This window comes from Podarcis tiliguerta (assembly GCF_965153285.1).
Source record: "Podarcis tiliguerta genome assembly, chromosome: 3".
NCBI lineage: Eukaryota > Metazoa > Chordata > Lepidosauria > Squamata > Lacertidae > Podarcis > Podarcis tiliguerta.
The window spans coordinates 39,639,021-39,666,440 of record NC_139536.1 but is presented as its reverse complement, the minus strand read 5'-3'; the positions used below and the strand labels follow the sequence as shown (position 1 = coordinate 39,666,440).

The 27,420-nt window shown below is 41.3% G+C and overlaps 1 protein-coding gene across 1 annotated transcript in view; it reads right to left on the bottom strand.

The window, feature by feature from the left end:
- Window positions 1-4,720: 4,720 nt before the first annotated feature.
- Window positions 4,721-27,420, bottom strand: part of HEATR5B (HEAT repeat containing 5B) — a 47,892-nt gene continuing 25,192 nt past the window's right edge. Inside the window, exons 22-36 of the mRNA XM_083432082.1 lie at window positions 26,846-26,990; window positions 25,622-25,861; window positions 23,391-23,642; window positions 20,420-20,601; window positions 19,796-19,864; window positions 18,013-18,192; window positions 16,558-16,792; window positions 15,628-15,888; window positions 15,156-15,283; window positions 13,929-14,073; window positions 11,045-11,317; window positions 9,277-9,501; window positions 8,378-8,529; window positions 6,792-7,005; window positions 4,721-5,285 (exon numbers count right to left, since the gene is read on the bottom strand). Coding sequence (XP_083288208.1) covers window positions 4,981-5,285; window positions 6,792-7,005; window positions 8,378-8,529; window positions 9,277-9,501; window positions 11,045-11,317; window positions 13,929-14,073; window positions 15,156-15,283; window positions 15,628-15,888; window positions 16,558-16,792; window positions 18,013-18,192; window positions 19,796-19,864; window positions 20,420-20,601; window positions 23,391-23,642; window positions 25,622-25,861; window positions 26,846-26,990 — 3,006 coding nt within the window. The 3' untranslated portion in view covers window positions 4,721-4,980. The remainder of the gene's footprint in view (window positions 5,286-6,791; window positions 7,006-8,377; window positions 8,530-9,276; window positions 9,502-11,044; window positions 11,318-13,928; window positions 14,074-15,155; window positions 15,284-15,627; window positions 15,889-16,557; window positions 16,793-18,012; window positions 18,193-19,795; window positions 19,865-20,419; window positions 20,602-23,390; window positions 23,643-25,621; window positions 25,862-26,845; window positions 26,991-27,420) is intronic.

The following is a 27,420-nucleotide window of genomic DNA, read 5'->3' as shown; positions in this document are numbered from 1 at the left end:
TTACTGAAAACCTTCACTAGTTATTTGTTCATTTCTTTGACTAAGAGAAGGTCTGGAGAACCAATCCTATGCAGAATTTCACATTCTTCTTTGATTAGATCAGCCACCCTTCAGGTTGTGGGTTAGTTCTTCATAGAACAGCTGTGAGATATTCTTATGGTATTTTTATTTCTTTTGTTCCTCTATATTGATTTCCTGGATTCGTCTCCTCCTCCACAGTACTGAGCTCCTCCTGCAGTACTGAGCTCAAAGCAGTTTCAAAGCATCTAATATTTGTTTGTGTAATTTAAACCTTGTTTTCAAGAAATACTACATTTTAAAAAAACTTGGTTGTATTCATAACAGCTATTCTGGTTTGCTTATCCTTTGTGTACTACCAGATATGAAGACATTTTAAAAGTGTGCAAACTACATTTTAACTCCTGCACTCCAGTGCAACTATTCAGAGTTCAGGATTCAAATTCCTGAAACCAGTGGCGTAGCGTGGGGGGTGCAGGGGGGGTCGGCCGCACCGGGCGCAACATCTGGGGGGGGGGCGCACTCGCAGCGCTCTGCCCCTACCTGGCTCACTCACTCTCTCTCACTGCAGTGCTGGCTGTGCGAATCCGATCCGAGCCGCCGGGTCGCCGCCCACTGTGGAGGGGAGGGTGCCAGGCGTGCGGTGCGGTACGGAGAGAGAGCGAGGGACTATCTGGGGGAGGGACAGTGCAGCGGGGGGGGGCGCAAATTACTTGCCTTGCCCCGGGTTAGGGGGCGCAAATTACTTGCCTTGCCCCGGGTGCTGACAACCCACGCTACGCCACTGCCTGAAACAGCCAGGCTCACTTCTCGATGTGATAGTGGCCTTCTAGCTAAGAATTGTTAAGGTAACAAAGGATGTGGCTCTGTGCCTTTCTTTTAGCAGTGCCTTTTTTTCAGCAGAGACTACTGCTCTGGAGCTCAGATGAGGAAAAAGAAGAGACTTCCAGGGAGTAATTGGTTAGACACCCGCATTCGTTTGCCTCCTTTACTTTAAAATTTGATCCTTCACCATTTATATTGGGCATATTTGAGTTGAAATAGACTTCCCGCTGGATTGGACCACAGAGGTTTTGGGTCAGGAATATCTAACTCTAGAATCTAGAGACTAAGATTAAAGATGATCATGCAACACTATTCCTGAAGATCCCAACAAGTTGCATATTATGGTGCAATCATTGTTAAACTGACCTGATTTTTGTGCCAACAAAGACACAGCTTAAGTCAGCCTCTCCTAGTCATCCAGTCCCACTTTATAGGGTAGTTTATAGTCCCACTTATATGCCTGTTGTCTTTGTCCATGGAGTTTTCTTGGCAGGGATACTGGAGTGGCTTGCCGGTTCCTGCTCCAGGTGGATCACGTTTGGTCCAAACTCTCCACTATGACCTGTTCATCTTGGGTGCCCTGCTCGGCATAGTTCATAGCTTCTCTGAGTTCTTCAAGCCCCTTCGCCACGGCAAGGCAGTGATCCATGAAGGGGATGGAAAGGCTGGGCTGGATGAATCCCTAGCCGGAATTAAGATTGCTGGAAGAAATATCAACAACCTCAGATATGCAGATGACACAACCTTGATGGCAGAAAGTGAGGAGGAATTAAAAAACCTTTTATTGAGGGTGAAAGAGGAGAGCACAAAATATGGTCTGAAGCTCAACATCAAAAAAACGAAGATCATGGCCACTGGTCCCATCACCTCCTGGCAAATAGAAGGGGAGGAAATGGAGGCAGTGAGAGATTTTACTTTCTTGGGCTCCATGATCACTGCAGATGGTGACAGCAGCCACGAAATTAAGAGACGCCTGCTTCTTGGGAGGAAAGCAATGGCAAACCTAGATAGCATTTTAAAAAGTAGAGACATCACCTTGCCAACAAAGGTCCGTATAGTAAAAGCTATGGTTTTCCCAGTAGTGATGTATGGAAGTGAGAGCTGGACCATAAAGAAGGCTGATCGCCGAAGAATTGACGCTTTTGAATTATGGTGCTGGAGGAGACTCTTGAGAGTCCCATGGACTGCAAGAAGATCAAACGCATCCATTCTTAAGGAAATCAGCCCCGAGTGCTCACTGGAAGGACAGATCGTGAAGCTGAGGCTCCAATACTTTGGCCACCTCATGAGAAGAGAAGACTCCCTGGAAAAGACCCTGATGTTGGGAAAGATGGAGGGCACAAGGAGAAGAGGACGACAGAGGACGAGATGGTTAGACAGTGTTCTCGAAGCTACAAACATGAATCTGACCAAACTGCGGGTGGCAGTGGAAGACAGAAGTGCCTGGCGTGCTCTGGTCCATGGGGTCACGAAGAGTCGGACACGACTGAACGACTAAACAACAACAACAACAAATAGTCCCACTTTATAGGGTAGAGCCAGTGTGGTGTAGTGGTTAAGAGCGGTAGTCACGTAATCTGGGTAACCGGGTTCGGGTCTCCACTCCTCCACATGCAGCTGCTGGGTGACCTTGGGCCAGTCACAGTCTCTCAGCCCCACTCACCTCACAGAGTGTTTGTTGTGGGGGAGGAAGGGAAAGGAGAATGTTAGCCGCTTTGAGACTCCTTAAAGGGAGTGAAAGGCGGGATATCAAATCCAAACTCTTCCTCTTCTTCCTCTTCTTAGTTTTACTGAGATAAGTAGAAAACTGGTATTACTAGACTAAAAACAAACAAAAAACTACAGCCTAAAAGTTTAAAACAAAATTAACTTCAAAGAGTTGCAATTATTACGTAATGATCACTTATTAAGAAAATATATGTTTACTGTCACAGTTGGTTTGCTTAAGTACTGCAGTATGTGCTTTGCTGTCACAATTAGAGCTCTGACAAGCAGAGATTTTCAAGTAGGATGGGGTGTTCATAAGCCTCAAGCCCTGCCCCCCCCCATCCTACTTGAAGGAAGCTTGGTTAGGAAGCTTGCAGAGTTGGAATAATGTCTCATAATCAGAAGGAACAGACCAAAGCTATACACCAGAGATGGTGAAGGGCAGCGGATTACGCCTACCACTGTCATGAACCAGTCTCCTTCCAATAAACTATTTTGGTATCAGGAGTTGCTGTGACAACCATATCCAGTCTTCTGTCTCCTACATGCATTCTTTGTGCAGTTTGGATGCAATTCTATGCATATAAAAAAAAAACCCCTGCCAGCTGGCTTTTATACAAGCGCTGTTTGCATCCATCTCTTATCTTCATTGTGGGTCACAATAGTTCACATTTCTCATAGAACACTTTCAGTATGTTTAAAGTATGAAAATAGATTATCAGGCTTGTTGGGTAATAACAATTTCATTTTTGAAATTGTCAGGGATCCGTAAGTTTTGAGAATCATTAAATATATATATGATCTAAAACAGGCTGGACAAGATATATATATATATATCTTGTCCAGCCTGTTTTAGTTATAAAGATAATTTAGTAACTCCCACACTATTACTGCAAACAGTTCAGGAATCTATGACAACAAAACAGCCCTACCCTTCAGAAAAATCCATAACTTAGAGAACTGATCTTACGTAATGTGCGAGGCCCGCAGACATTTCTCAACCAGAAGCATGAAAATGTTTCTAAGATCAAACTAGATTGTGGAAAGCTCAGACAACAGGGGCTTAGTGTTAGCAGAGAATGAACGCCATCCACTGCCCATTCACTTCATGGTCCTGTAGTAGCTTTACCAGAGGAAAGCAAGGCTCCTTTGTGAAGCAGAAGATTCTGTTGTTCAATGAAATTGTTTCAGTTGCTGGTCCTTTTTTTAACAGAAGACATAGAAGTATTATGAAAATCAAGTTTATCTCCTTATAGAAAATGCTTTCTGTACTAGATAACAAGCTGCTAGTGTAGACTGTGTTTGTGTCATATAAATGGCAATAAACGTGCTGCCTAAGAGTACACCTCTTTTAGTAAAGAACCAAATAATATGGAAAAAAAGAAACATAGGGTCTTGGCCTCTTGTTTGTCTTTCCATGGGTCATCTTGGTCTATAGTAGTCTTGACAGGAACATTTGGCAAAAAGAAGTGCAATTCTGTCACATTTTTGTTCTATTAAGTATTTTTCACAATGGAGTTTTGATTGCAATGTTGTGTGTATTTTTTGTAAATTATATCCACACATTATGCCTGTTACAAAGAGGTATCTATCCACCATAGCATGCATCTGACAAACTGGATTTTAGGTAAATGCAATATTATGCTACAATAAATGTGTTGGTCTTAAAATATACCAAAGATGTCTTCTTGTTTCTGTTGTAACAAGACAAATATGGCTATCCCTGTCGAATCTGGCTATAGCCAGTGGTTCTTTTTTTTTTTACATGACATAACCGGCTTGACATATTGTGTATGTGCATGTTTAGTACAAAAATGTGTTACCGCATCTGACATTACTAGATAAATACTAATGTACACAAATTTCCTACTCTCCCCCTCAGGGAAGGCACTTCCTGTTTTGCTGCTTGACCCTGCTGATACCCCACTGCCACCCCACAAGCCTCCCTTACCTGTGCTGCTGGAAACCAGTGCTGCTTTTCTGCTAGCAGTGGAGCATTCAAAGCGACTGCCACACCTGGCCTTATGGGCAGGCCTGCCCTCCCCCCCCCCCCTCACATCAGTGAATTTGCCCAGGGAAAATAAATATATACCCAGCTTTTATAACCACACACTGAACCTGATATTTCTAAAAGTCTAAAAATATAGGCCACCAAGTAATACACAAACACTTTGTTACAGGAGATAGTTTAACACAGACTCAGATGCATGATCAAACTTATTCCATTTCATAAAAATCTATGTACATATAGATAATATTACGTCCCTTAAAATGCACAGATTTCAAGTTATAACACACACCTAGGAACATAAACCCCTAGTGGATAGCCACAGACAAACAATGCAAAAATACAGAGTGCTATTCAGCAACACAAAAGGAATGATATATTGCATGGTGATCGATTTTATGATTGGTTCCAGTAAGAATAAATCAGAAAAAGCTAGTTTTAAGTTTAATTGTTGGAGTGGAATGTACTGTGGGTGGTGGTTGCCTGGCAGCTGCCTTTGCTTTGCTCGCCTGGCTTGCTCGCACTGCAGTTTCCAGCCGTATTTTCAATTCAGGGGCTGCTCCCATGACTGTCTTGAATGCATGAGGATAAAGGGGTCCAATGCGTGTTAGGTCTTGGAGGGCAAACTCATGAAGTTCTTTTGAGACCACAGATGCAGAAGAGAAAGCATTCTCATTCAGTAAATAAGAAATAAGGGTGGGAACAAGAAGCGCAAGCAGTGGGACTCCTAAGGAGAAGGGAAAAAAAAGAACAGATTTAAAATTATGGACTTGAACTAAGAGCATCATGTTCACGTATTTCTGTTAAAGAATAAAAACTCCAAAATCTCAATCCATTTCTGACTAATACAAATCCAAAAAGGAAAGCCGAAGAACTATTTTTAGGACCGCCTCGCAACTCCACACTGTGCTCAGTTCCAGAACAGCCAAATGTTTCCCTAAGGTACTGTGTTACCATGGGGGCAGATATAGGATAAAACTACATTTAGCAATATATAACCTGCAGAAGAACAGGTGGCATTTATTATATCTTCTTTTTGATTCTGTTGAATTATCATAGCATATCACAAAGCATGTAACCCGCACTATTACAGATTTGTTTGCTGCGTGCACTCTGAAGCACAAGTGCATGTGCAGACCGCCTTTGCTCCTTTTCACTGAGAGAGCCATCTTGGTTTTTAAAAATCAATAATGCAACATCCGCTTCACCAATTGAAACAAATAGGTTAGCTTTTTAGAGTGTGAGAGTTCCATGCCTATTACAGATTCAGGTGATTGGGATATATTGAAATGTATCTCCCGGGACCAGAAAAGGGAGGAAAGTGAATTTTACACCCCTCCCCCATTTCTCCTGCAGCTGCCTGGGCTTCCTCCTACACTGCTTCTAAGAGTTAGTCAAATCTTCTGGAGCTGGTATTTCTTGGCAGAGGTGGAGACACACAGTGGGAAAGGGGAGCAGCTATTTTTTGCTGACTCACTCTTCCACTCATGGAAGCCTTTACTGGATCAAATAATCTTCTGTGATTGCAGGGACACAATTGGATACAGTCCATAATCTATAAATTCATAATTTCCAAAAACTACTTTGGGGAAATGCCACATTCTAGGGTAGGTAAAGGGACCCCTGACCATTAGATCCAGTCATGACCGACTCTGAGGTTGCGGCGCTCATCTCGCTTTACTGGCCAAGGGAGTACAGCTTCCGGGTCATGTGGCCAGCATGACTAAGCCGCTTCTGGAGAACCAGAGCAGTGTACGGAAATGCCGTTTACCATCCCGCCGGGAACTGCTAGGTTGGCAGGAGCAGGGATTGAGTAACGGGAGCTCACCCCATCGTGGGGATTCAAACCGCTGACCTTCTGATCGGCAAGTCCTAGGCTCTGTGGTTTAACCCACAGCGCCACCCGTGTCCCTACATTCTAGGGTAGTGTGTTCCAAACCTGGGAGCATTTATTTTTCTTCATTAAAATTGAAGGTGATGTTGCTTTTGGGAGTCCACTAGATCTGTTAGCAGTGACATTGAACTAGGAAACTACAGCCTATCTTCAAAGCATTAATGACATGATTAGCAATCATGCTGTATGGTATTTAAAATTAAATACCAGGTGTAGGTTTAATCCTTCTCTCCCCAGCCACCGTCTATGAAACCATTCCTCCCACTGTGACAATTAGCTTTAGAAAAAGAACTATTGCAGGTACTGTACAATTTGAGAATTATTATTCAAGCTACTTACTATTCTGTTCTTCTCCAAGAGCTACCAGTGTTTCAAGAACTTTGATTCCTTCCTGGACTGCTAAAAGTTCCATTTTGTTGTTTGGGCGGTTGATCTCTACACTTTTCAGTTTCTCAACCATTATTGGTGCCAGCGAATGGATATAGGGGGTTGAGAGGGCTCGATTGGTGTGTTGGAATACAGAAAGCAGAAGCTGGTAGCATTTGGCTTGAACCTAATCACAATAAAAAAAGATTGCTTTGTTAGTTTAGGGTTGGTAGTGAAACCATCACAATGTTAATAACGGTTCATGAAAGAAAAGTGAAAACAAGGCAATTCAAATGGTCAAGAAATACTGTTACTTGGTAATTATGTCCTAGGTCATTTCGTCTGTTTAATAAACAGTATCTGTCATGGTACAAACTCTGGAACTACACAGAGTGCGAATAATTTGGGATAATTGATTTTGTTCCATATTTGAAAATCACAATTCAAGACATGGTAAAACTTCATTTACTGCTGAGGAATCAGTTAGTAACACGGCAAGTTTTTTAAATTAACAGAGATATATAGTAGACGAATAGTAGATTAGCTAAAATGTCTTTTTAAAGTTCTGAATTATTTCCTATTCCGACTAAATTTTTCTCTGTGTTTATTATAAATGGTATCATCAACTGCTAATGTTCCTAGATCACTATTGGCAGATTTATGTTCAGGAAGGCTTCCCTGGCACCTTCGTTGTATATATTTAGGCACCAGGCAAAAAACAAACATTCTTCTTTTCCCAATTAAACAATCTATGGCCTTTTAAAATGTGTGGGGAGGTGGTACTGTTTTTGTCTGTTACTATTTGTTTGTTAAGTATTTTTGTGTTTTTATATTGTAAATATGGGACGCTGTGGGTTAAACCACAGAGCCTAGGGCTTGCCGATCAGAAGGTTGGCGGTTCGAATCCCCACGACAGGGTGAGCTCCTGTTGCTCTGTCCCTGCTCCTGCCAACCTAGCAGTTCGAAAGCACCTCAAAGTGCAAGTAGATAAATAGGCACCGCTCCGGCGGGAAGGTAAATGGCATTTCCGTGCGCTGCTCTGGTTTGCCAGAAGCGGCTTAGTCATGCTGGCCACATGATCCGGAAGCTGTACGCCGGCTCCCTTGGCCAATAAAGCGAGATGAGCGCCGCAATCCCAGAGTCGGTCACGACTGGACCTAATGGTCAGGGGTCCCTTTAACTTTTATATTGTAAATAGCTCACGTTTATTACCTATTTGAGGTCCTGTATCACTTATTTACTATTAAAAAGCTGTAAGAAAGCACTGCTAGTATAAAGTGAATCCCTGTCTTTTTGAGTAAGATGGTAGCTTTGGTTTGTTAAAATGTTACACCACATTAACCAATCTTGAACCGGAAGTCAAAATAGAAATGTTTTTTATGTTGATATATGGCTATATGTAGGTTAAGTTGTGTAAATGAGGTCCCACTTGCGAACATCTTACATGCACGGGAGAATTAGAGTACATGTAGGGTTTTTTTAACTGCACAAATGGTAGCTTTAGGGAGAGTAAACTTTTAATAAATGCTGGGTCATTGGGGCGAAAATGGAATACTCACCCAAGGATCAGATGAGTTCAGTGCCATTTTGAATCTGTTCATGCAGCCATTCTGTAATGACTGCACTCCAATTATTTCTGTGCTTGCAGACCAAAGGAAGAGTGCAATAGCTGTAAGCATGCTGACTTCATCCAGAATAGGCCTTGAGGCCTCTGAAAAAAATCCAGTGAAAACAGGATGAGAGCTTATACTAAAACGGTTTTGAAACAGGCAAAATGAAACTGCTCAGTTACAAAGTAAGAAAATACTGGAAAATAAACATAATATTTCTGATTTAAATATTAATAGTGTTTTATTGCACAACCCTTTCAGCCCAGGTTTTTTGTGGTAAAAGCCACCACCACCCTATGATATAACATGGAAGAGGATTGCACTTGATATGTTTCTGGAAAGTAGGTTTAAGATTTTCTGATCCCCATGAGATTTTAAAAACTACATTCCACAGATATAGGCAACATACAGAATGACTCACAATAATGTAATTGTTAAAAATATTGATATATTTAATAATCCAGTATACCTCTGTTTGTTCTGCTTTTTTATTGTTATTAAAAATATGCAACACACTTTTATTTTGTCAAATTAGTCCCCTTTTGTTAATAAAAGAACTGAATTGCTCATGCATCCTAATACTCTTGCCATATATGAAGAAGTTCAAACTCAACAAACATGGGGTTTTTATGGCATTAAAGGAGGATGCTGGACCCTACAAAGAAGTACTAATACACCAAAGAAGATTTGGACACCCCCATATGCATCCTTAATTCCTTTCTCTTTTAATTTTATAGATCTAACAGAAATAGCCATATGATTATTGAAATAAGTACACCAGTTTTGGTTCCTACGAGAACAGTCCCTTTTGCTAATTTTTTTAGTAGCTGTGTTTGTATGCAAATTACCTGGCTGAGGGTATTCCAAAATTGAGGCCAAGGTACTGCGGATAAGATTTGTCCACTGTTTGTGTATTTCTTCATTCATGGTCATTGGAAGAGTTACAATACTTTTCAATCCTTGAAGTGCTGCGGAGACTGGCGGGGGGACATGGTTCCCTGTTGTTTTCACTGCAGTATCTTTTAACACTTGAGTTATTAGAAACAGGACTGTGGGCAAAATTGTCATGCATCCTGAAAGATAAAAAACATATTTTCTTGCACATGAGTGTAAGAACAAAATGCTACACCATAGGCATGATCCATAGTTCTATATTCTATGTAGTGTTTCACATGAGCAAGTATTATCTGCTGGGCAGTACCCACTGTTACACACGAAGCATATCGGAGTCATATAACAGAAAAGCCACTGTAGGCACACAGCTATCCATGCACTCCAGAACCACTGGATTTTGTTTGTGTGTCCATCCCACACGTGTTAAAATACAACATTGCACATGATGCTTCAAATCTGTCCTGGTGCCTTGACTACCATTGTGGAATAAAAGGGAAAGAGGCTCATATCAAACTATAGAAGTAAACATGATTACTATGTTCTACCTCTATTGTTGGAGGAAACATGCTTCTGAATACCAGTTGATGGGAATCGCAAGTGGAGAGACTGCTACTGCATTCAGCACCTGCTTGCAGGCTTCCTGTGGGACTTTTCTTATGCACTCTATTACTCTTTCACTTTCCTAGTGAAACTAAAGTATCATATATGTGTCATTTTGGAAGTAACTACGTCCTAACAGGGGACGTGGGTGGTGCTGTGGTCTAAACCACAGAGCCTAAGGCTTGCCGGTCAGAAGGTTGGAGGTTCAAATCCCCGCGATGGGGTGAGCTCCCGTTGTTCGGTCCCAGTTCCTGCCCACCTAGCAGTTCGAAAGCACATCAAGTGCGAGTAGATAAATCGGTACCGCTCTGGCGGGAAGGTAAATGGTGTTTTTGTGTGCTGCTCTGCTTCGCCAGAAGCAGCTCAGTCCTGCTGGCCACATGAACCGGAAACTGTCTGCGGACAAACGCTGGCTCCCTCAGCCAGTAAAGCAAGATGAGCGCCGCAACCCCAGAGTAGTTCGCGACTGGACTTAGAATCATAGAATCATAGAGTTGGAAGAGACCACTAGGGCCATCGAGTCCAACCCCCTGCCAAGCAGGAAACTGTCAGGGGTACCTTTACCTTTACGTCCTAATAGCAGCCGTTGCTGATTGTGCATGGCTATAATGTTAAAAATCTGACTCAAAGCTGCCTATCATTTTTTCATTTACCAAATAAGTTCTGGGTTCCGTTTATTGAAATGAATGCGTACAGATTTCAAGAATGCTCTACTGAAGCAAATCTCTGAGGTTTAAAGGTACTCCATAAACTGACTGCAGTTCGGGGAAAACAAGTGCTAAAGGAATGGAAATTCTGTCCCTTCAAGGAACCACTGAGGGGCAGGGTATTATGCTGTGAATCGCCCTGAGATCTTTGGATGACGGGTGGTATACAAATTTAATAGATAATAGATGTTTTGGACTACAACTCACATCAGCCTCAGCCAACACAATGCTGGTTGGGAAAGGTTGCATTAGAGCCTGTTTTGCTTGTCTGTGCCACCATCATAAACATTTCTCCGAACACTTTCCACATTTTAAAAACAGGTTTCAACCTGTCATGCTTTCATTTCACTATCCAGGATACACTTTCTGCAAAACCTCTTAAAGAAAGATCTTTAAGAAAGATCTACTGCATTACCAGCTGGGGAACAGAGAGTGGGCAGGTCAGACAGAATTCCAATTGTGGCAGCTACAAGACGAGCACTTTCTTCTGGAAGCTGTTGGGTTCTGCTGGAGATATGACTCGGAGAATCTGACATTTTTGTGCTCAGATGTGGCATGTGTCGTACTAGGATAAACATTAGGAGCTCCATGGCAGCAAATACAAGAGATTTTCCTGGCACAAGACCCCCACTTTCTCCTCCTTCGCCCAACATGGTACTAGTCTCTTTTTCTTTTACATCTTCTTCATCTACAAAATAAGAACATAAAAGGCAGTATGTATTAAGAATGTGACTATCATACGGAATACACAGATGACAATGTAGAAAGGGATTCAAAATAATGCATAATAAATACTGAAAGTATAAATATAGCTACAAAGTATTACAACAATAAAACTGTTTAAAATGTATACATTAATATTTAGTAACTAGACAGCTTCTGTTTACTGTTAGAAACTGTGGTACATACAGAATCAAAGGTGACACAAGTGCATGGAGCCCGGACAGCCCCGTGGTTTTCCACGGATCTGAGGGCAATGAAACAATCGTTGAGACGGCTAGAGCGCCGGTGGCGGATGACCCATTCTGAAGCTGACCGGACACAGGCTAGAGCTCAATGTCGAGCCTACCAAGTGGCGATAGCGACGGCGAAGAAGACTTTCTTCACCGCCTCTATTGCATCTGCAGAAAACAGCAGCAGGAGACTTTTTCAGATGGTCCGCAATTTAGCGGAACCACCTGCTACATCGGGGCCCAGTATGGGCCACATGATCTCCTGCAATGATTTTGCAAAGTTTTTTGCAGATAAAGTCGCTCAGATTCGGGAAGAGGTAGACGCCACCATGGGAGCAGGGCCGGGGTAGGAGAGTGCTAGAGTCCTGTCTAGTCAAATTGCGTGGGATCAATTCCAATCTGTTACCTCCGAGGATGTGGACAGGCTGCTTGGACGAGTGAAACCAACCACCTGTCTCCTTGATCCTTGCCCATCTTGGCTTATAAAAGCTAGCCGGGAAGGGCTGGGCGATGGGCTTCGTGGGGTGGTGAATGCTTCCCTCCATGAGGGAGCCTTCCCATACCCGCTGAAAGAGGCGGTTATTAAACCGCTTCTTAAAAAACAATCTTTAGATGCGGCCACGATGGCCAACTATCACCCAGTCTCAAATCTTCCATTCTTGGGCAAGGTGATTGAGCGAGTGGTTGCTGAACAACTCCAGGCACGCCTGGAAGAAGCGGACCATTTGGATCCCTTCCTGTTGGGATTCAGGCCTCATCACGGGACTGAAACTGCCTTGGTCGCACTGGTTGATGATCTCCGGCGGGCTAGGAACAAAGGTGAGAGCTGTTTCCTAGTTCTGCTGGATCTCTCAGCGGCATTTGATACCATCGACCATAACATCCTTCTGGACTGTCTTGAGGGGCTGGGAGCTGGGGGCACTGTCATACAGTGGTTCTGCTCCTTCCTCCTGGGCCGTGTTCAGAAAGTGGTGGTGGGGGATGAGTGTTCAGACCCCTGGGCTCTCACTGCCTCAGGGTTCTGTCCTCTCCCCTATGCTTTTCAACATCTACATGCAGCGGCTGGGAGAGATCATCAGGGGGTTTGGGCTGGGTGTTCATCAGTATGCGGATGACACCCAGCTCTACCTCTCTTTCAAATCAGAACCAATGAAGGCGGTGATGGTCCTGTGTGAGTGTCTGGAGGCGGTTGGAGGATGGATGGCGGCTAACAGATTGAGATTGAATCCTGACAAGACAGAAGTACTGTTTCTGGGGGACAGGAGGTGGGCAGGTGTGGAGGAGACCCTGGTCCTGAATGGGGTAACTGTGCCCCTGAAGGACCAGGTGCGCAGCCTGGCAGTCATTTTGGACTCACAGCTGTCCATGGAGGCACAGGTTAAATCCGTGTCCAGGGCAGCTGTGTACCAGCTCCATCTGGTACACAGGCTGAGACCCTATCTGCCTGCGGACTGGCTCACCAGAGTGGTGCATGCTCTGGTTATCTCCCGCTTGGACTACTGCAATGCGCTCTACGTGGGGCTACCTTTGAAGGTGACCCAGAAACTACAACTACTCCAGAACGCAGCAGCCAGACTGGTGACTGGGAGCAGCTGCCGAGACCATATAATACCGGTCTTGAAAGACCTACATTGGCTCCCAGTACGTTTCCGAGCACAATTCAAAGTGTTGGTGCTGACCTTTAAAGCCCTAAACGGCCTCGGTCCAGTATACCTGAAGGAGCGTCTCCACCCCCATCGTTCTACCCGGACACTGAGGTCCAGCACCGAAGGCCTTCTGGCGGTTCCCTCACTGCGAGAAGCCAAGTTACAGGGAACCAGGCAGAGGGCCTTCTCGGTAGTGGCGCCCTCCCTGTGGAACACCCTCCCACCAGATGTCAAAGAGAACAACAACTACCAGACTTTTAGAAGACATCTGAAGGCAGCCCTGTTTAGGGAAGCTTTTAATGTTTGATGTATCACAGTATTTTAATATTCTTTTGGAAGCTGCCCAGAGTGGCTGGGGAAGCCCAGCCAGATGGGCGGGGTATAAATAATAAATTATTATTATTATTATTATTATTATTATTATTATTATTATTATTATTATTAACAAGTGAAATAGTGTTAAAGCTGTTTCCTTTTACAAATGTAAGGAAATATAGAAATATTTTGATTCTCTTGTGTTATTGAAATGCATCAAAGTATACTAAATGATTCAACTTAGTTTAGGTTTGTTAAGTGTGCAAAATGAATATAAATAGGATGAAGAAAGATACAGTTTGAAATATCCCATCTTCACAAACAAAACTTTGTTCTAATATACTTCATTATTTCTGAAACCCAAAATTAAGTTAACATATCTCACTCATAGTGTTTCTTTTTTCTTGTAGATGATCTTGAGCAGCTCTTACAATCTGCTGCACAACACCAGTAACTAGCAGTTGGACTGAAGGAGGATTGCAGGTCAAGAGTAGTCGATGCAGCACACTCAAAAGTTCAACACCAAGGAGCTAGCAAGAAAAAAAGTTTTTTTCAAAGTTGCATATGATCATAAGCTTTAATAATAAAGTTATCCTACTTTGCTGTAATCCCTTATGTCTCATTTAATCTACATCTGAAAGACTTACAGTGGTACCTCTGGTTACCTACTTAATTTGTTCCGGAAGTCAGTTCTTAACCTGAAACTGTTCTTAACCTGAAGCACCACTTTAGCTAATGGGGCCTCCTGCTGCCGCCACGCCGCTGGAGCACAATTTCTGTTCTCATCCTGAAGCAAAGTTCTTAACCCAAGGTAATATTTCTGGGTTTGAAGAGTCTGTAACCTGAAGTGTATGTAAGTGTATGTGTATGAAGCCTATGTAACTCGAGGTACCACTGTATTGTGTGCATTCATCACTTTAAATAAAGCACTTACCAAATGCATAAACCAGATGCATGCAACCATATGCATCAACCTGGCCTCAACCAGAGCCAGGGCTTTTTCAGCTGTGGCTCCGATCTGGTGAAATGCTCTGTCACAAGAGACTAGGGCCCTGCGGGAATTGACATCTTTCTGCAGGGCCTGCAAGACAGAGCTGTTCCACCAGGCCTTTGGCCAGGGCACAGCCTGACTCCCTCCTTTGGCAATCCTCACAGAACTCTAGCCTAATGGTTGTCATTAATCTGTTTTGAATTAATGAAATGATTTTAGAATGTTTTATCATTTTACTGTTGTTATCATTCAGCCAAAGTTAAGCATTTTTAATTCCGATATGCTTAACTCTCTCAGCTAACTTGATTAGTTTTTGCCCAAATGTTCATTAGGTTCACACCGCTGCACCTGTTTCAGTATGTCTGAGCTGGCATTTATTGAATAAAAGGTTGAAAATACAAATTTGGTTCTGTTTTTTCCTCATAATTAATATTTAAATTGAGAAAAATCAGGACAAAACATATTAGTCAATGTTAATCAATTTGTCAATTTCACAAACTTTTCCATTCCATGACCAATACATGAAACCTTCATTTAATTTATTGTTCCCGCAATCTGCTTTACTTTCTGCATAATCAGATGGCTATCCTAGTTTGCAGTTATAGACTTCAGTGATAATACCTGATCCTCAGCAATGTGGGTTCTAGCACAAGGGGAGTCCAATAAAGTGTGCAGAGCTTGTAAACAGGATGTAACATGTTCAACAGGCTCTTCTGGTCGTGGAGAGCAGAGAAACTGTATACTAACACCTGAAAAGCAAATTATTTTAGATTTTAGATGAAGCAGAACAACAGTGACTAGTAAAGGGTTTACTGTATTTAAAAAACTATTATTGCATATTGCTGTGCATACATAAAACACTAGTTTTAATTGTTTTTACATGAGATGACTGTGCACAATACTACTGCAGCCATCAGCAAGTCAAGAGTCTCAGGCTGAAACACAAACACTTAGGCATCCCGAGTTCTGAAAGCTAGAATGCTTCTGTTTCTGGTGCTGTCACAAAGCTAGAGTCCATTAAAATAGGAAATATTGCTACCTGATGATATAAAGCACCACCACAGAATTCTGAAACAACAACACAACATATTACCCAAAATCAAATGCATTCGATCTTTGTTTATCTCTTGCAAAGGTTTGGTGGATGGTGGTGTTCCTGGTGCTGGATTTAACATAATGGATGTGGCACGTTTCTGTGGATTCGGTATTGCTGCCGACACATCTTCTGTTGATTCAGAAGCATTAAATCCTGTACTATTCAACCACAGTGCAATTGCATGTAGAATTGGGGTCCATGAATTCCGGTAATGTAGTCTAGCTGTATCAATTGTCTCTGGAGTGTAAAATGCTCCACCTGTCAGGCAAAATATTACACTAGATTTCAGCATGACGATGGAGGCAGAAAGGAACTGAGTAAAAAGTGCATTATCATTTTAAATATTTTGCTAATATCAACTACATCTTAGAATTTCTGCTAACATGCCTCTGCAAACTAGGCCCAAACTCACATGCTTATAGAATTCTTCACATGGTGGCTCACTATCAGTGAAGTCTATCATTCTGACTGTCCCACTGCCAGAAACATGGCATCCTGGGCTAGTTCATATATTACAAATCCATGAATTGTTCATTTATCACTCCATTTCAGAGATTATTGCAGGAACCAAATTTAGTGAAGAACACTATGTTTGAGGTTATGTAGGACGATATGAACAATCTGTTTGATTTCATTCAGACATTCGATGTTACTATTTGATTCTGCAAACATGAAAAAACAAACTCGAGACAGCTTCCTAACCATGGTCAGCGAAACCTTCCAACTCTGGCTCAAGTGCTCCAGAGCTAAGGAAATTAGGCTCATGCTTTGTGCATTGGGAATGTGCTGTTGTGTCTTTTCCTATAAATGATAGCAAAACAAGGGTATGGACATTGTTCAGCCTTCCTAAACTTGGTCTTTTAAAGTTTCTACCCACATGTCAAAACTATTATAATAACTGTACTCTAAACTAAATTAACAGCTTACCGTCTGGAGGAAGTTGACTTGCAAATTCTGCTGGTAAAGTCAAAAGAGCATAATCTTTAAGTGCAGCTAACCAGAGGCGGCTGAGAGTGGGCAGCTCTGGTTGCACAAGTGTTATTAAACTGTCCGGTGGCAGTTCATCTACTGTGCTATAATCGTCGTCATCATCATCATTCTTCACTGCTTTCTTCGGTTTAGTTTCTGCTTCTTTTTTAATTTTCATAGCTACAATATACACCTTTAGATAAAGATCCATGCAAAGTATTACAAGCATATACAGACAACACAAATAAAGCTTCTCTGTGTGCCATTAAGTGTCATTAATGTAACCCATCCTTAAAATATATGTTCCCTTAAATTCTAGGCTCTTTGCACTAATAAAACCCACACCTCTTAATATGGTCACCCAAATTGTATGTCAGAAAGATTAATTCTGCAGCACACTTTCAACCCCATTCTCAAACCCATAAGGTTTAACAAACCTTTTTTAAAAGAAGTATATATCCTCAAGGTGTTGAAAAGTCATGATCAAGAGAACTTTTGAATGTTTCAAAGTCCCTGGACAGAGTTCACCTAATGAGTCCTGACTGGAAGCCCTGTGCAAGGACTTCTGCTTGCACAATAGGGCTTTCGCCCCACTCCTCCCCACTGTATGCTTCCCATGGCTTGGGATGTTTATGTTGGAAGAACCCCTAGAACTGGCAAGCTGAAATGATTTGCCTTAGTGCAATATTGAATTCCTCCAACTGAATATATCCTGTTATAAACAATAAAAAGAGAACTTGGCTGATGATGTCAGCAACTCTAGGGAATACCACAAAATAACATGTTAATAAGGTGTCTTATGCAAATATAAAAACCAGTAGAAATACTTCATATAGTTAAAGTATTGTTTCAGCATTTTTTACCAGAAAAACTGATTTCATAAACCGTTTTCCATTCATCCTGGCAAGTAGTTCACTGTTTTGTTGACACTGTTTTGCTTAGAGGCAAGGAAGGCTGAGATAAGGGATTTATCTAAGATCATACAACAAGTCTACACCTGAGCTAGAATGTTTCCAGTTCTGAATTCAACACTTCACATACTGGATCATGCTAGCTCACATATTATTTTATTTTTATATGCAATGTAATTATATGTAATAAATGGATCGTTTTATGTCTTCATATGTTAACCTCTATATAGACATTTCAAGTAGCAGCTAGAAACCTTTAAAAATAACCTCAATATACATTGTCTTGCATTCAAAGTCTGAAGAATATTATTGGAATGTTTACAAAGAGCAGCAACCCCACCTATAGTATATCTCCGTTAAGTTATTACATGTAGTTGTATGTCTTCCATACAATGTAATAAACAATATATCAGATCAACTGATTTTTTCATCTATTGCATTCCACTCCACAGAAAAGCAAGAATAAGCAACTGCTTTTATATTATTATTCTTAAACATTTACCTCAGCCCAAGCTTTGAGTACTGCCAGTTTTTCCATAGTAGTAGCGCTCTCCCTGTAAAGCTGGCTGGAAGACCCCTTGCCTGTTTGCACTTTGTCCAGTGAAGAGACAAGGAGGTTGTGAACACGGCGAAGATCATTAAGGTCGCTTACTACGCCACTTCCAATCCAGGTGCTACACACCTAAAAATCAATATAAACAGCCAGCTTGCCTTTTAAGAAAGCATTCCTCTACACAGAGAAAGCATTCCTCTACACAGAGACCAGTTAGTCTTGGTCTAGGCTCAAAACTCCACCCAAATATGGAGACCAGAGCGTGAGTTAGAGCTAATTTCCATTTCTCAACCTAGCCCACCTCACCAAAATGTTCAAATGATAACATGGGAAATTCCAATACAATTGAGTTAGACAAATCTGCATTGATCAGAGAGGTTTTAAGAAAAAATTAAGAACTTTCAACACAGGAATATTTTCTGACAAATTGTTTTAAGCAACACTTTCATGGTTCTTTTTAATTACAAACATTAATGTGACTGCATTACATAATACCATCTGCAATTCACTACTGGCTGGGTACTATGAGGAACAAGAGACCAAGTTTACCACATGTAATGAAGGAAAAGGGGGGGGGGGTAAATGGCCAAAAACATAGGCACAAAGTGAACAATAAACTGGGGGGAAATGAACTTTTTTGGTAGTTTTTAAAATGCTTTTTGAAAGTGTGAAGAAACAAAATGGTGAACAGGAGAGAAACAGTGCAACCCAAAATGATGGGTGGACCAAGAAGGAACATGATACTGTAGATTAAAAAAAAAAACATGAAATAAGACAAACCAGAAAGATCAGACAAAATATAAAACAGAAGTGAAAAGGAAGTAGACAACCAGAAAGACAAGCCTGAAGACAAATAACAAGGGAGCATAAACACTTGTGATTGCATTCGATGAAAGCAAGACACAAACTAGTACATCATGGGAGCAGCCTACTTCCAAAGCATCTCTTCTTTCCTTGATCAGATGGTGCATCCTAAGCACAGTTTACCTGCTAGCTAAAGGGAAATCCAGGGGTGTTTAAGGATCTTCTGCCCTTTATATGACTGAACACAATAAAATAACTTTGAAGTCAGACCATGAATTTGCTATATAACTGGATTCCTCATTCTCCTAATAAATCAAGGAACTGTATGCCTCCTCCATACAATCCCGTCCCTGGTGGGCATCCCTGAGCAGATCTTACCAGAAAATGCACATAGGGCAAAGAAAGGGCAACAATGCAGAGGGTTTATAACCCTTATCTGGCTAGAGATCAAAGGAAGATGACTTATACCACGTCAGATCACTGCACATCAAATCCCAGTATTATCTATTCTGATTGGCAGGTGGTTCTTCAGGTTCTTAGGCACAAGTCTTTCACATCACCTCCACAGACCCTGTGCAAGACATTGGACTATCTGAGACTGGCCCAGGCACCCTCTCCTCCTCTCCCACTGCCCCCTTTTCGCCTGCTTTTCTGTTCCTGCTCCACGCTCCATTCCTCTCCTCCTCGTCTTCTGCTCTTGCACTCCGCACCCCTTCTTGCGCAACTAGCTGCAAGCTGGCTCTACTCTGAAGAACTGCAAAACCTAACTATTAACTGCAAAACCTTTAAAAAATGCCAGTCCTAAGAGCCAGCGCAGGCCTATCTTCATTCACAAGGAGATAAGATGCTTTCTTAATATGATGCGCCCTCCCAGTTTTGGCTAGTATTCATTTCTCTCTCCATCTGACAACCATGATTTTCTTTGTACCTGGCAAGCTTTTGCTGTAATATCAGAAGGGGTGTCCTGTGAAAAAGCTGGCCTTAAAGCAGCTCCAACCTGTGAGAGAAAGGAAAATTGATGAAACCATGCCCTACACCCACTCTTGTAACAGGAATTTAGACACTTTGCATTAATTAACCTTTGCAGCTAATTAACCTTCGTAACTGTCATGATTATACGACAGACACTATTAATCATTTTTTTCAGTGGAAAAAGACATCTAATTTTAGAAGCAAATGCGTCTCCAAAGAAGTCACAAGTTTCGTTTTGCAATTGCTATGGCAGATAATGCTGATTGTAGTAATATTATAAATCACGGAGAAAGGGAGTCAATTGCTCATCACCATTCAAGCTGACCTAGCCATGGCTACTGACTCAACTTTTATGACTTTCCAAATGTGAATTGGTAGGTTAAGAAGATTAAAAGGGGGAGCTGTAAATCTTCACATATAATGAGCCTAGACCTGTATGAGAGCTTCATGCATGCCTACAGAGCACCTGTGACAAACAGGATCTCTTCATGCCCATCAAAAGCAAGGCGATTCTCAGCTGGGATACATCTCGTTTCACAACTGATTTTTTGCAATGGCATAAGCACATAGATAAGCTTACATTAGCCTGATACTGCTCTAGAATCACATGGCCTGGAAACTCTGGTTCAGGAACTGCTGCAAATTTCTTGATAATGTCTTCAAGTGCTTGGAGACCAGCCATTCGCAACTGGTTGCTGTGGTCAGTTGCAGCCATAAATGCCATGCGAATAAGATCAGAGAGGTGAAGAACTAGAAGGTCATCTGAAAATAGACACAAGAAAAAGCAGACTGTTTCAGAAGTCATCCGTGGTTCAAACTTACACACATCTTTCACCCCAAAGAACTACATTATAATATAGACATATGATATAGTCTAAGCAAAGCAAAACAGAAAAAATGAGCAAAAGTACCACCTTAAGAGCCAATATCTCTCATGAATTCTGAACTATTCTCCTTAAAATAGGATTTGAAATGATAATAATACTGCATCTACGGAAAATCTAAACTGCAGTTAGCAAATTCACAGTGCCTATTGTTTACAACAGAGCATGTGATCACTTCTAAGGTTCACCCATTGGATATTTTAGATTAAAGGAGCAATTCATTCCCACAAGAAACAAAAGCTTAATTCAGACCATAAACAAATCTATTGAAAGAATGCCAGGAGGAGAGAAGATGAAAAATATAACAATCTATAAAGTCATCACCTTTGTTGCATTTCTCTCTCTCTCTCTCTCACACACACATACACACACAAATTTATTAAATGTTAAACTTAATTCGCATAGGATTTTTGCAGATAATTCTATTACCATTTTATTTAATCTAAAAGAAATCATCAGTACAAGGAGTCAGTGGAATGACCTATTTCAATATGCAGGCTTTAAAAGCGACAATCAAAATTTCCAACATTATTTTCATCTAAATTGTAAAATGTGTCTAACTTTGTAGTAAGTATCACATACTTTTTTTAGAATTCTTTTACATTCCATATTATCAATAGTAGCCCATCTGATGCTTCTGAAATGCCCACAAGCAGGATCTGAAGTCAACTGCTTTGCTTGCAACCCGCTGCTATACCTCCTTGCTTTTGGCACCCAGGAAAAGGTATTTGGAGGCATACCACATCTGAATCTGGACATATAAGTCAGCAATCATTATGAACACCTGTTGATAAGACTTCATGGTAAATACTAACATGCCAGAACAAAATATTTCAGATCCAATTCAATCATATATATCTCAGCTCACTAAACCAAAATCTGCATGAAGGTTGTGCCTGCATATTTTGTCCTCACTTCTTGTCATGCTGTGATTGAACACTTCCAGGGCAATTTAGCCACAATTTCCCATTATTTCTGAACCAGGAACAAGAGCTTACTGGACTTAGACCAAACCATGATCTGAAACCAACTTCAAACTGTGGTTTCAGACCCTTGTTTCATCCAAATCTCGTAAGTATAGCTTCCTGGTTCAGATATAACAGGGAATGGTTAATTCACCCTAGATATCTTCAATTACACATTGGGAGGAAGAAATGAAATAAGAGATCAGAGATCAGAAGGGTATATGCACAAGACACATACATAATACACCAATATAACAATGTCCAAACATAGTAGGCCAATGGAGGGAGCCACGTCATCATGATGTACCAACTGAAGCTCCCAGATATTTACAAGAGTAGCCACAGCCTATGCCCAGAACAGCAGCTTAGCTTTCAGGTTACAAACTGGTTTTCCCTTTTACTCCTTTGTTTTCCTACCACTATTTATTTAAATGATTTCCATTTATTTAAATAAGAATAATCTCAAAGTGGTTTACAACCTAGCTTAAAACATCACGTAAAGCATGACAAAATGTCAAAATAACACATTGTACATGAAGATCAAATACAAAATTCTCAAACATAAAAAAGTACAGACTAAAATTGTATACAAAAATACAACAAACCCCTACAAAACAGCATTAGCAACCACACAAATGCCTGAAATAGAAGCTGCACCTACACTCCCCCACAGCAGCATATCTCAAATACATTCTTAGCAACCATCCACATACAAACAAACCTCATGCATTCCCACCAACCATACAGATAATGCACAGCTAATCCCTAACTATTTATTACAAAGTGAACATCTGGTCTACAAGAATATACGCCTGTGTTAAGTATAGTTTACAACCAGCTCATTCACCTACCTCCAGCTAGGGTAATGCAGTATTGTATAAGCAGCAACACAACCACTCCCAAATCACCCCATCTCTCACCCAGTTAGGACCAAACTGGTATTAAGCAACTTTGAAACACAAAAGCATTGCAACCCAGCCTCTTACTCTGGGCAGCGAATATATAATTCCTGTTGCCACCCTATGATACATTACTTACATTCTCCTACTGAGCACATTCAACAGTACAAAATAAAATGTGGTGATGCCTTCACAGCAACCTCAGAAAGGTCTGCACTTCCTTGGCCCTCCTATCTCAGTCTGTGGGCTGGAATGCAAGTCAATTAGCAGCAGCTGTTTCCACTCTCCTCCTCCTCTGGAAATATCAGCAGCATCCTGGCTGACAAGGCAACCAGGAGCAGAGTGAGCACAAAGACAGAATGGACTTTTCCTTGCCCCAGGACCCCTCAACAGCAACAACAGGCAAAAGGTGAAGCAAGTCAATGTCAAGATGAAAAGGCACAACAGTTTTTCACAGACTAATGGTCATTCCAACTGTCTCTTAATTGCCGATCTTAGAAAAGGATGACCACTGGAGAAAAAAATGCCTCTGCTCATAAAAATGTCAGAATCAATGGACCTCTCTGTATGAGTGCAAACCTGTCTACATCTGCAGGAAAAAGCCACCCGAAACCTCAACATGGGCAACAAACACACACCGAATCCCTGATCAGAGATGAGGCTCATTGAGTTTTCAATTGTTCGCCCTATAGGATTTTATTAGAGTAGAATCAGATAAGGGGCTCTAGTTACCTATTATTAAGTAGTTATTCTAGAGAAGAAACACACACACAGAGAGAAAAAAAGATACCAGTCTCTCTTACTTTTAGGATTTCTGAGTTTGGCAGAACGGGCAAGAGCTAGATCAAAGTGGGCTTTATTTGCATTTTCACATAGCATGATAATTCGACACAGGCAATCAGCAGCAAATACTCGAGTAGCCCAGCGAGGAGCTACAGAAGGCTTTGTTTTGTCTTCTTCACCCAGTGTAGTAAACATCATATCATCATCCATTTCATCTTTTTTCTCTGAATCTTCATCTTTTTCACCTCCCAAAGGAGCTGTAGTGGTCATATCTGCAAAATAAGAAAGGATCTATTATTCATTTAAAACATTTTTATCCCAGCTTTCAGTAGAGCAACTTGCAGGACATCTCCCAAGAAGAATAAAATGTAATTATATGCAATACTAAACACAAAGTAAAGCAGCATTAACAGGAAACCAGCAATAAAACAACAGAATCAGTATTAAATTATCCACCTAGAAGCTTGAGATAATAAAATTGTCTTCATTTTCACTGAAAAATTATTTTAAAAAAGCATAACAAAACCTTTCCGTATGACTTTTTTACAGAAAAAATACCAAACCAGTTCAACAGTACTAAAACCCTATGAACAATAGTTAAATTTTGTTAGAGTAGACCCACTGAAAATCAGCTGACATATCAATTTAATTCAGTCTGATATCGGAATAGCAAACCTTTTATTCTTGCATTGGGGAAAACTGACACTAGGTAACAAATGCAAGAAATGACAGTGGCAAACTTGTTGAACTATAGTTCTTTTCACAATCAAGCCCAGAAACATCTTGGTATTTTACAGCAAAAATGTATTTCTCTAAAGAGACATAGTAAGAAATGCATGCTTTCACCTCAAAAATGATGAAGATGGCGCTTTGAAGTCAATCTAGCGAGACAATATCAGGGCCTTTTAAAACATATGTAAAGTCTCACCACAATTCTTTTGGCCTATGATACAAATATTGGCAGGGCACTATATTTACAAGAAAATATTTGGCAAGAATCTAGAATGATTCCACAGCACTGATTAATACAAGCTAACAAAATTCAGGAGATGTCAATAGCCCAATTCATACCCTGGCTCCAAGCCAGGCTCCAATTTCTATTTGAAATGTTCCTAGAAGAAACTTGGATCAACAGATCAGTGACTCAAGAGTTCTTTCATTTGCATATTAGTAGCTCATAAATAATCTTCTGAAGACAGTTTTATCAACCCACCAAGCACCTCCTAAGCTACCTATAAAACACTGTAGCAGTGACTTTCTAATATGCCTCAGGCTCCACTGAAATTATGAGGCCCTCGTGTATTAGTGAAAACACAAATCAGCACCTAAATAAAACTTTAAAGGCTGACCTTTACAGCCTGGAGGAAAAAGCTTCCAATAATACATAATTCCAGATGGATGAGGCCTCAGTTAGATTACTGTGCATCTAGTCCTTACAGCATGTTCCAGTAGCCTTATTGGAGGTCACTAGAGCATGAATAGAAGGGTTCAATTTTGTTAGGTGGGGGTGTAGCAGTTGGTGCACCAGTCATAGCTGGAAAAAGGCACTCCTCACTACTTACGTGACCTATGCATCTAACAAGACTGGGTACCCAAAAGCAGGGGCGAACGAAGGCGTCGTGACACCCGGGGCAGGGCATTGCTTTGTAGGGCGCATGGGCAGCGTCACTACGTACAGTGCATGTGCGGTACATAGTGAAACCGCACATGCACTGTACATAGTGGTTTGCCGGGCCCGGCGCCGCCACTCCAGCACTGTATGGATGGCGCCGGGATCCTCTGCTCACAACTGCAGCCTCGAATGGAGGATCCTCCACATGCGGCCGCAGCGGAGTGATGGCTGCTCGTGCCGCTGAGAGCCCCTGTGGGGTGCCTTCTTGTCACCCCCCCCAGACAAGACACCCGGGGCGCTCCACCCCCCGTTGTGACGCCACTGCCCAAAAGAGTACTTAACATGAGTTTGATCAAACTGCGGGAGGCAGTGGAAGACAGAAGTCCCTGGTGTGCTCTGGTCCATGGGGTCATGAAGTGTCAGACACGACTAAACGACTAAACAACAACAACAACCCAAAAGATAAATATTAGACATTGAACACTTGTTGTTTCAAGATGTTTAACAAGATTTTCTTCAGTAGAGGCTGGACCATGACTTCCTTTAATGCCATAAGCATACTTGATGGAAAGGTCTGCTAAATAAAAAGCTTCTAAAGGAATTACAAGAGTCAAAACATGGTCATTTTCAGATACTTACCACTGGATGCTGCAAGGACATCCTTACATAACATCAGCCAGTGCGAGAGCTTTTCTACTGCCAGAGATGAAAGCATATGTCCCAAGGTATCATGAATATCAGAGCACAGCTTCCGATCAGTCTCCCGATCTAGCATTCCGAAAAGGACTCCCTCAAGTCCAGTCTCTGTGATATTGATTCCCTGATGTCGGCCATGAATATCCCTCCGGGAGCCTAGTCCTGGAGCAAAAGAATTCATATCTGCAAAACAGATGGTAAAGGCATTTTACATTAACAGGAATTCTTTTCATCAAAATAGCAACTTGAGATTTTTCTAAAAAATCTATGGCTCCATATGATCCAAATAACTAACACAATGACATCTGCAGCATTAAAATGCAGTACTTAATATGCTAAAACACCAACGATGCAGAAGCTAAGGTGTTAGTAGTCTAGGGAAGTACCAGTAAGTAACCTATATATCATTGCGTCATGTAATTCTGTTTAAATACACCTGCCCATCCAAAGTTGTTGCATATTTCATCATTTATATAAAATAAAGTACTCCATATTTGGGCAACCTAGTCAAATCCTTTTAAAAGGTTTACATAAATTAACATATGCATGAATTAGTCTAACTCAAAAAAGCATTGATGGCCGACAGTAGAAAAAAGGTCACCCAATCAAAAACTGTATCACTACATACTTAGGACATAAGACAGAGGTAGCTAACTTGTGACCCTTCAGATGAAGTTGTGCTCCAGCTCTCATCAATCCCAGCAAGCATGTCTAATAATGGGAGCTGCAGTAAATCATTATCTGGAAGGCCAAAGGTTAGCCACCAGAATGTAAGGGGGGCGGGGAAGGGAAGCTTTCTACAAACTTAGAACAAAGGCACCTCTAGCCTTGTCCTGTCAAGTCTAATTTACAATAGGCCTTGAGCTCAGTTCTTGAAGCTTTTAGGCAGACATCTTTCCCAGCTCTGCTACACAGAATCAAGTCAATTCAAAATGTTGGCAAATCCAATCTGGCCAACGTATGTGGAAAGTGTGCACTTTCATAGTCTACCATTGGAGAAAAACTGTCAAAAGTGAATACTTTAGAATGAAACAAATGTATATCATTTTTACGAAGTCAGACAACATGCAGGTGAAAATATAGTATGGGAAATGCACTTTAAAAGTTTACAGCATTAGCTGTTTTCATTTGGTCTTTAGGAAAGTAAACATGCAAAGCAAAACTTACTCATCCCATTATTTTCTTTGTCTCCAGCATTTTTGGCTAAACTCATGGCATATTCACATACTTCTGCGGCTTCTCTCTGAGCAAGCTGCCTCAGACATGCTACCGCAGCCCGACGAAGTAGAAGATGGGAGCTGCATAGGTGAACCTGCAACCAGAGTCATAAATCAGCAATCAAACTAGCTGGGTGACTTGGAAGAACCCATAGGTACTGTTGCTTAATTAAAATTAACTACTCAGTAAACCAATCTTTTTATTAATTGAAAAAGTACATGAATCAATTAAAATAGCAGTTTAGCATATTGTGGGTTTCCTACAGCATCTGGTTCACCATTGTGAACACCAGATGTTGGACTAGATGGGCCACTGGCTTGATCCAGCAGGCTCTTCTTACGTTCACATGAAACCAAATACACATTTCAATATGACTGCTGCGAAAAGGGGGCCTGGGGTATGTGTGCTGTTTGTGCATATTACTTGGGTCATTTGGTGGCCGTGGTAGTGGCTGGGATGGGATGGCTTCTAGGTGTGTGACAAAGGTGATTGCCACAGCAAGCTATGGAGTATAATAGAAGCAA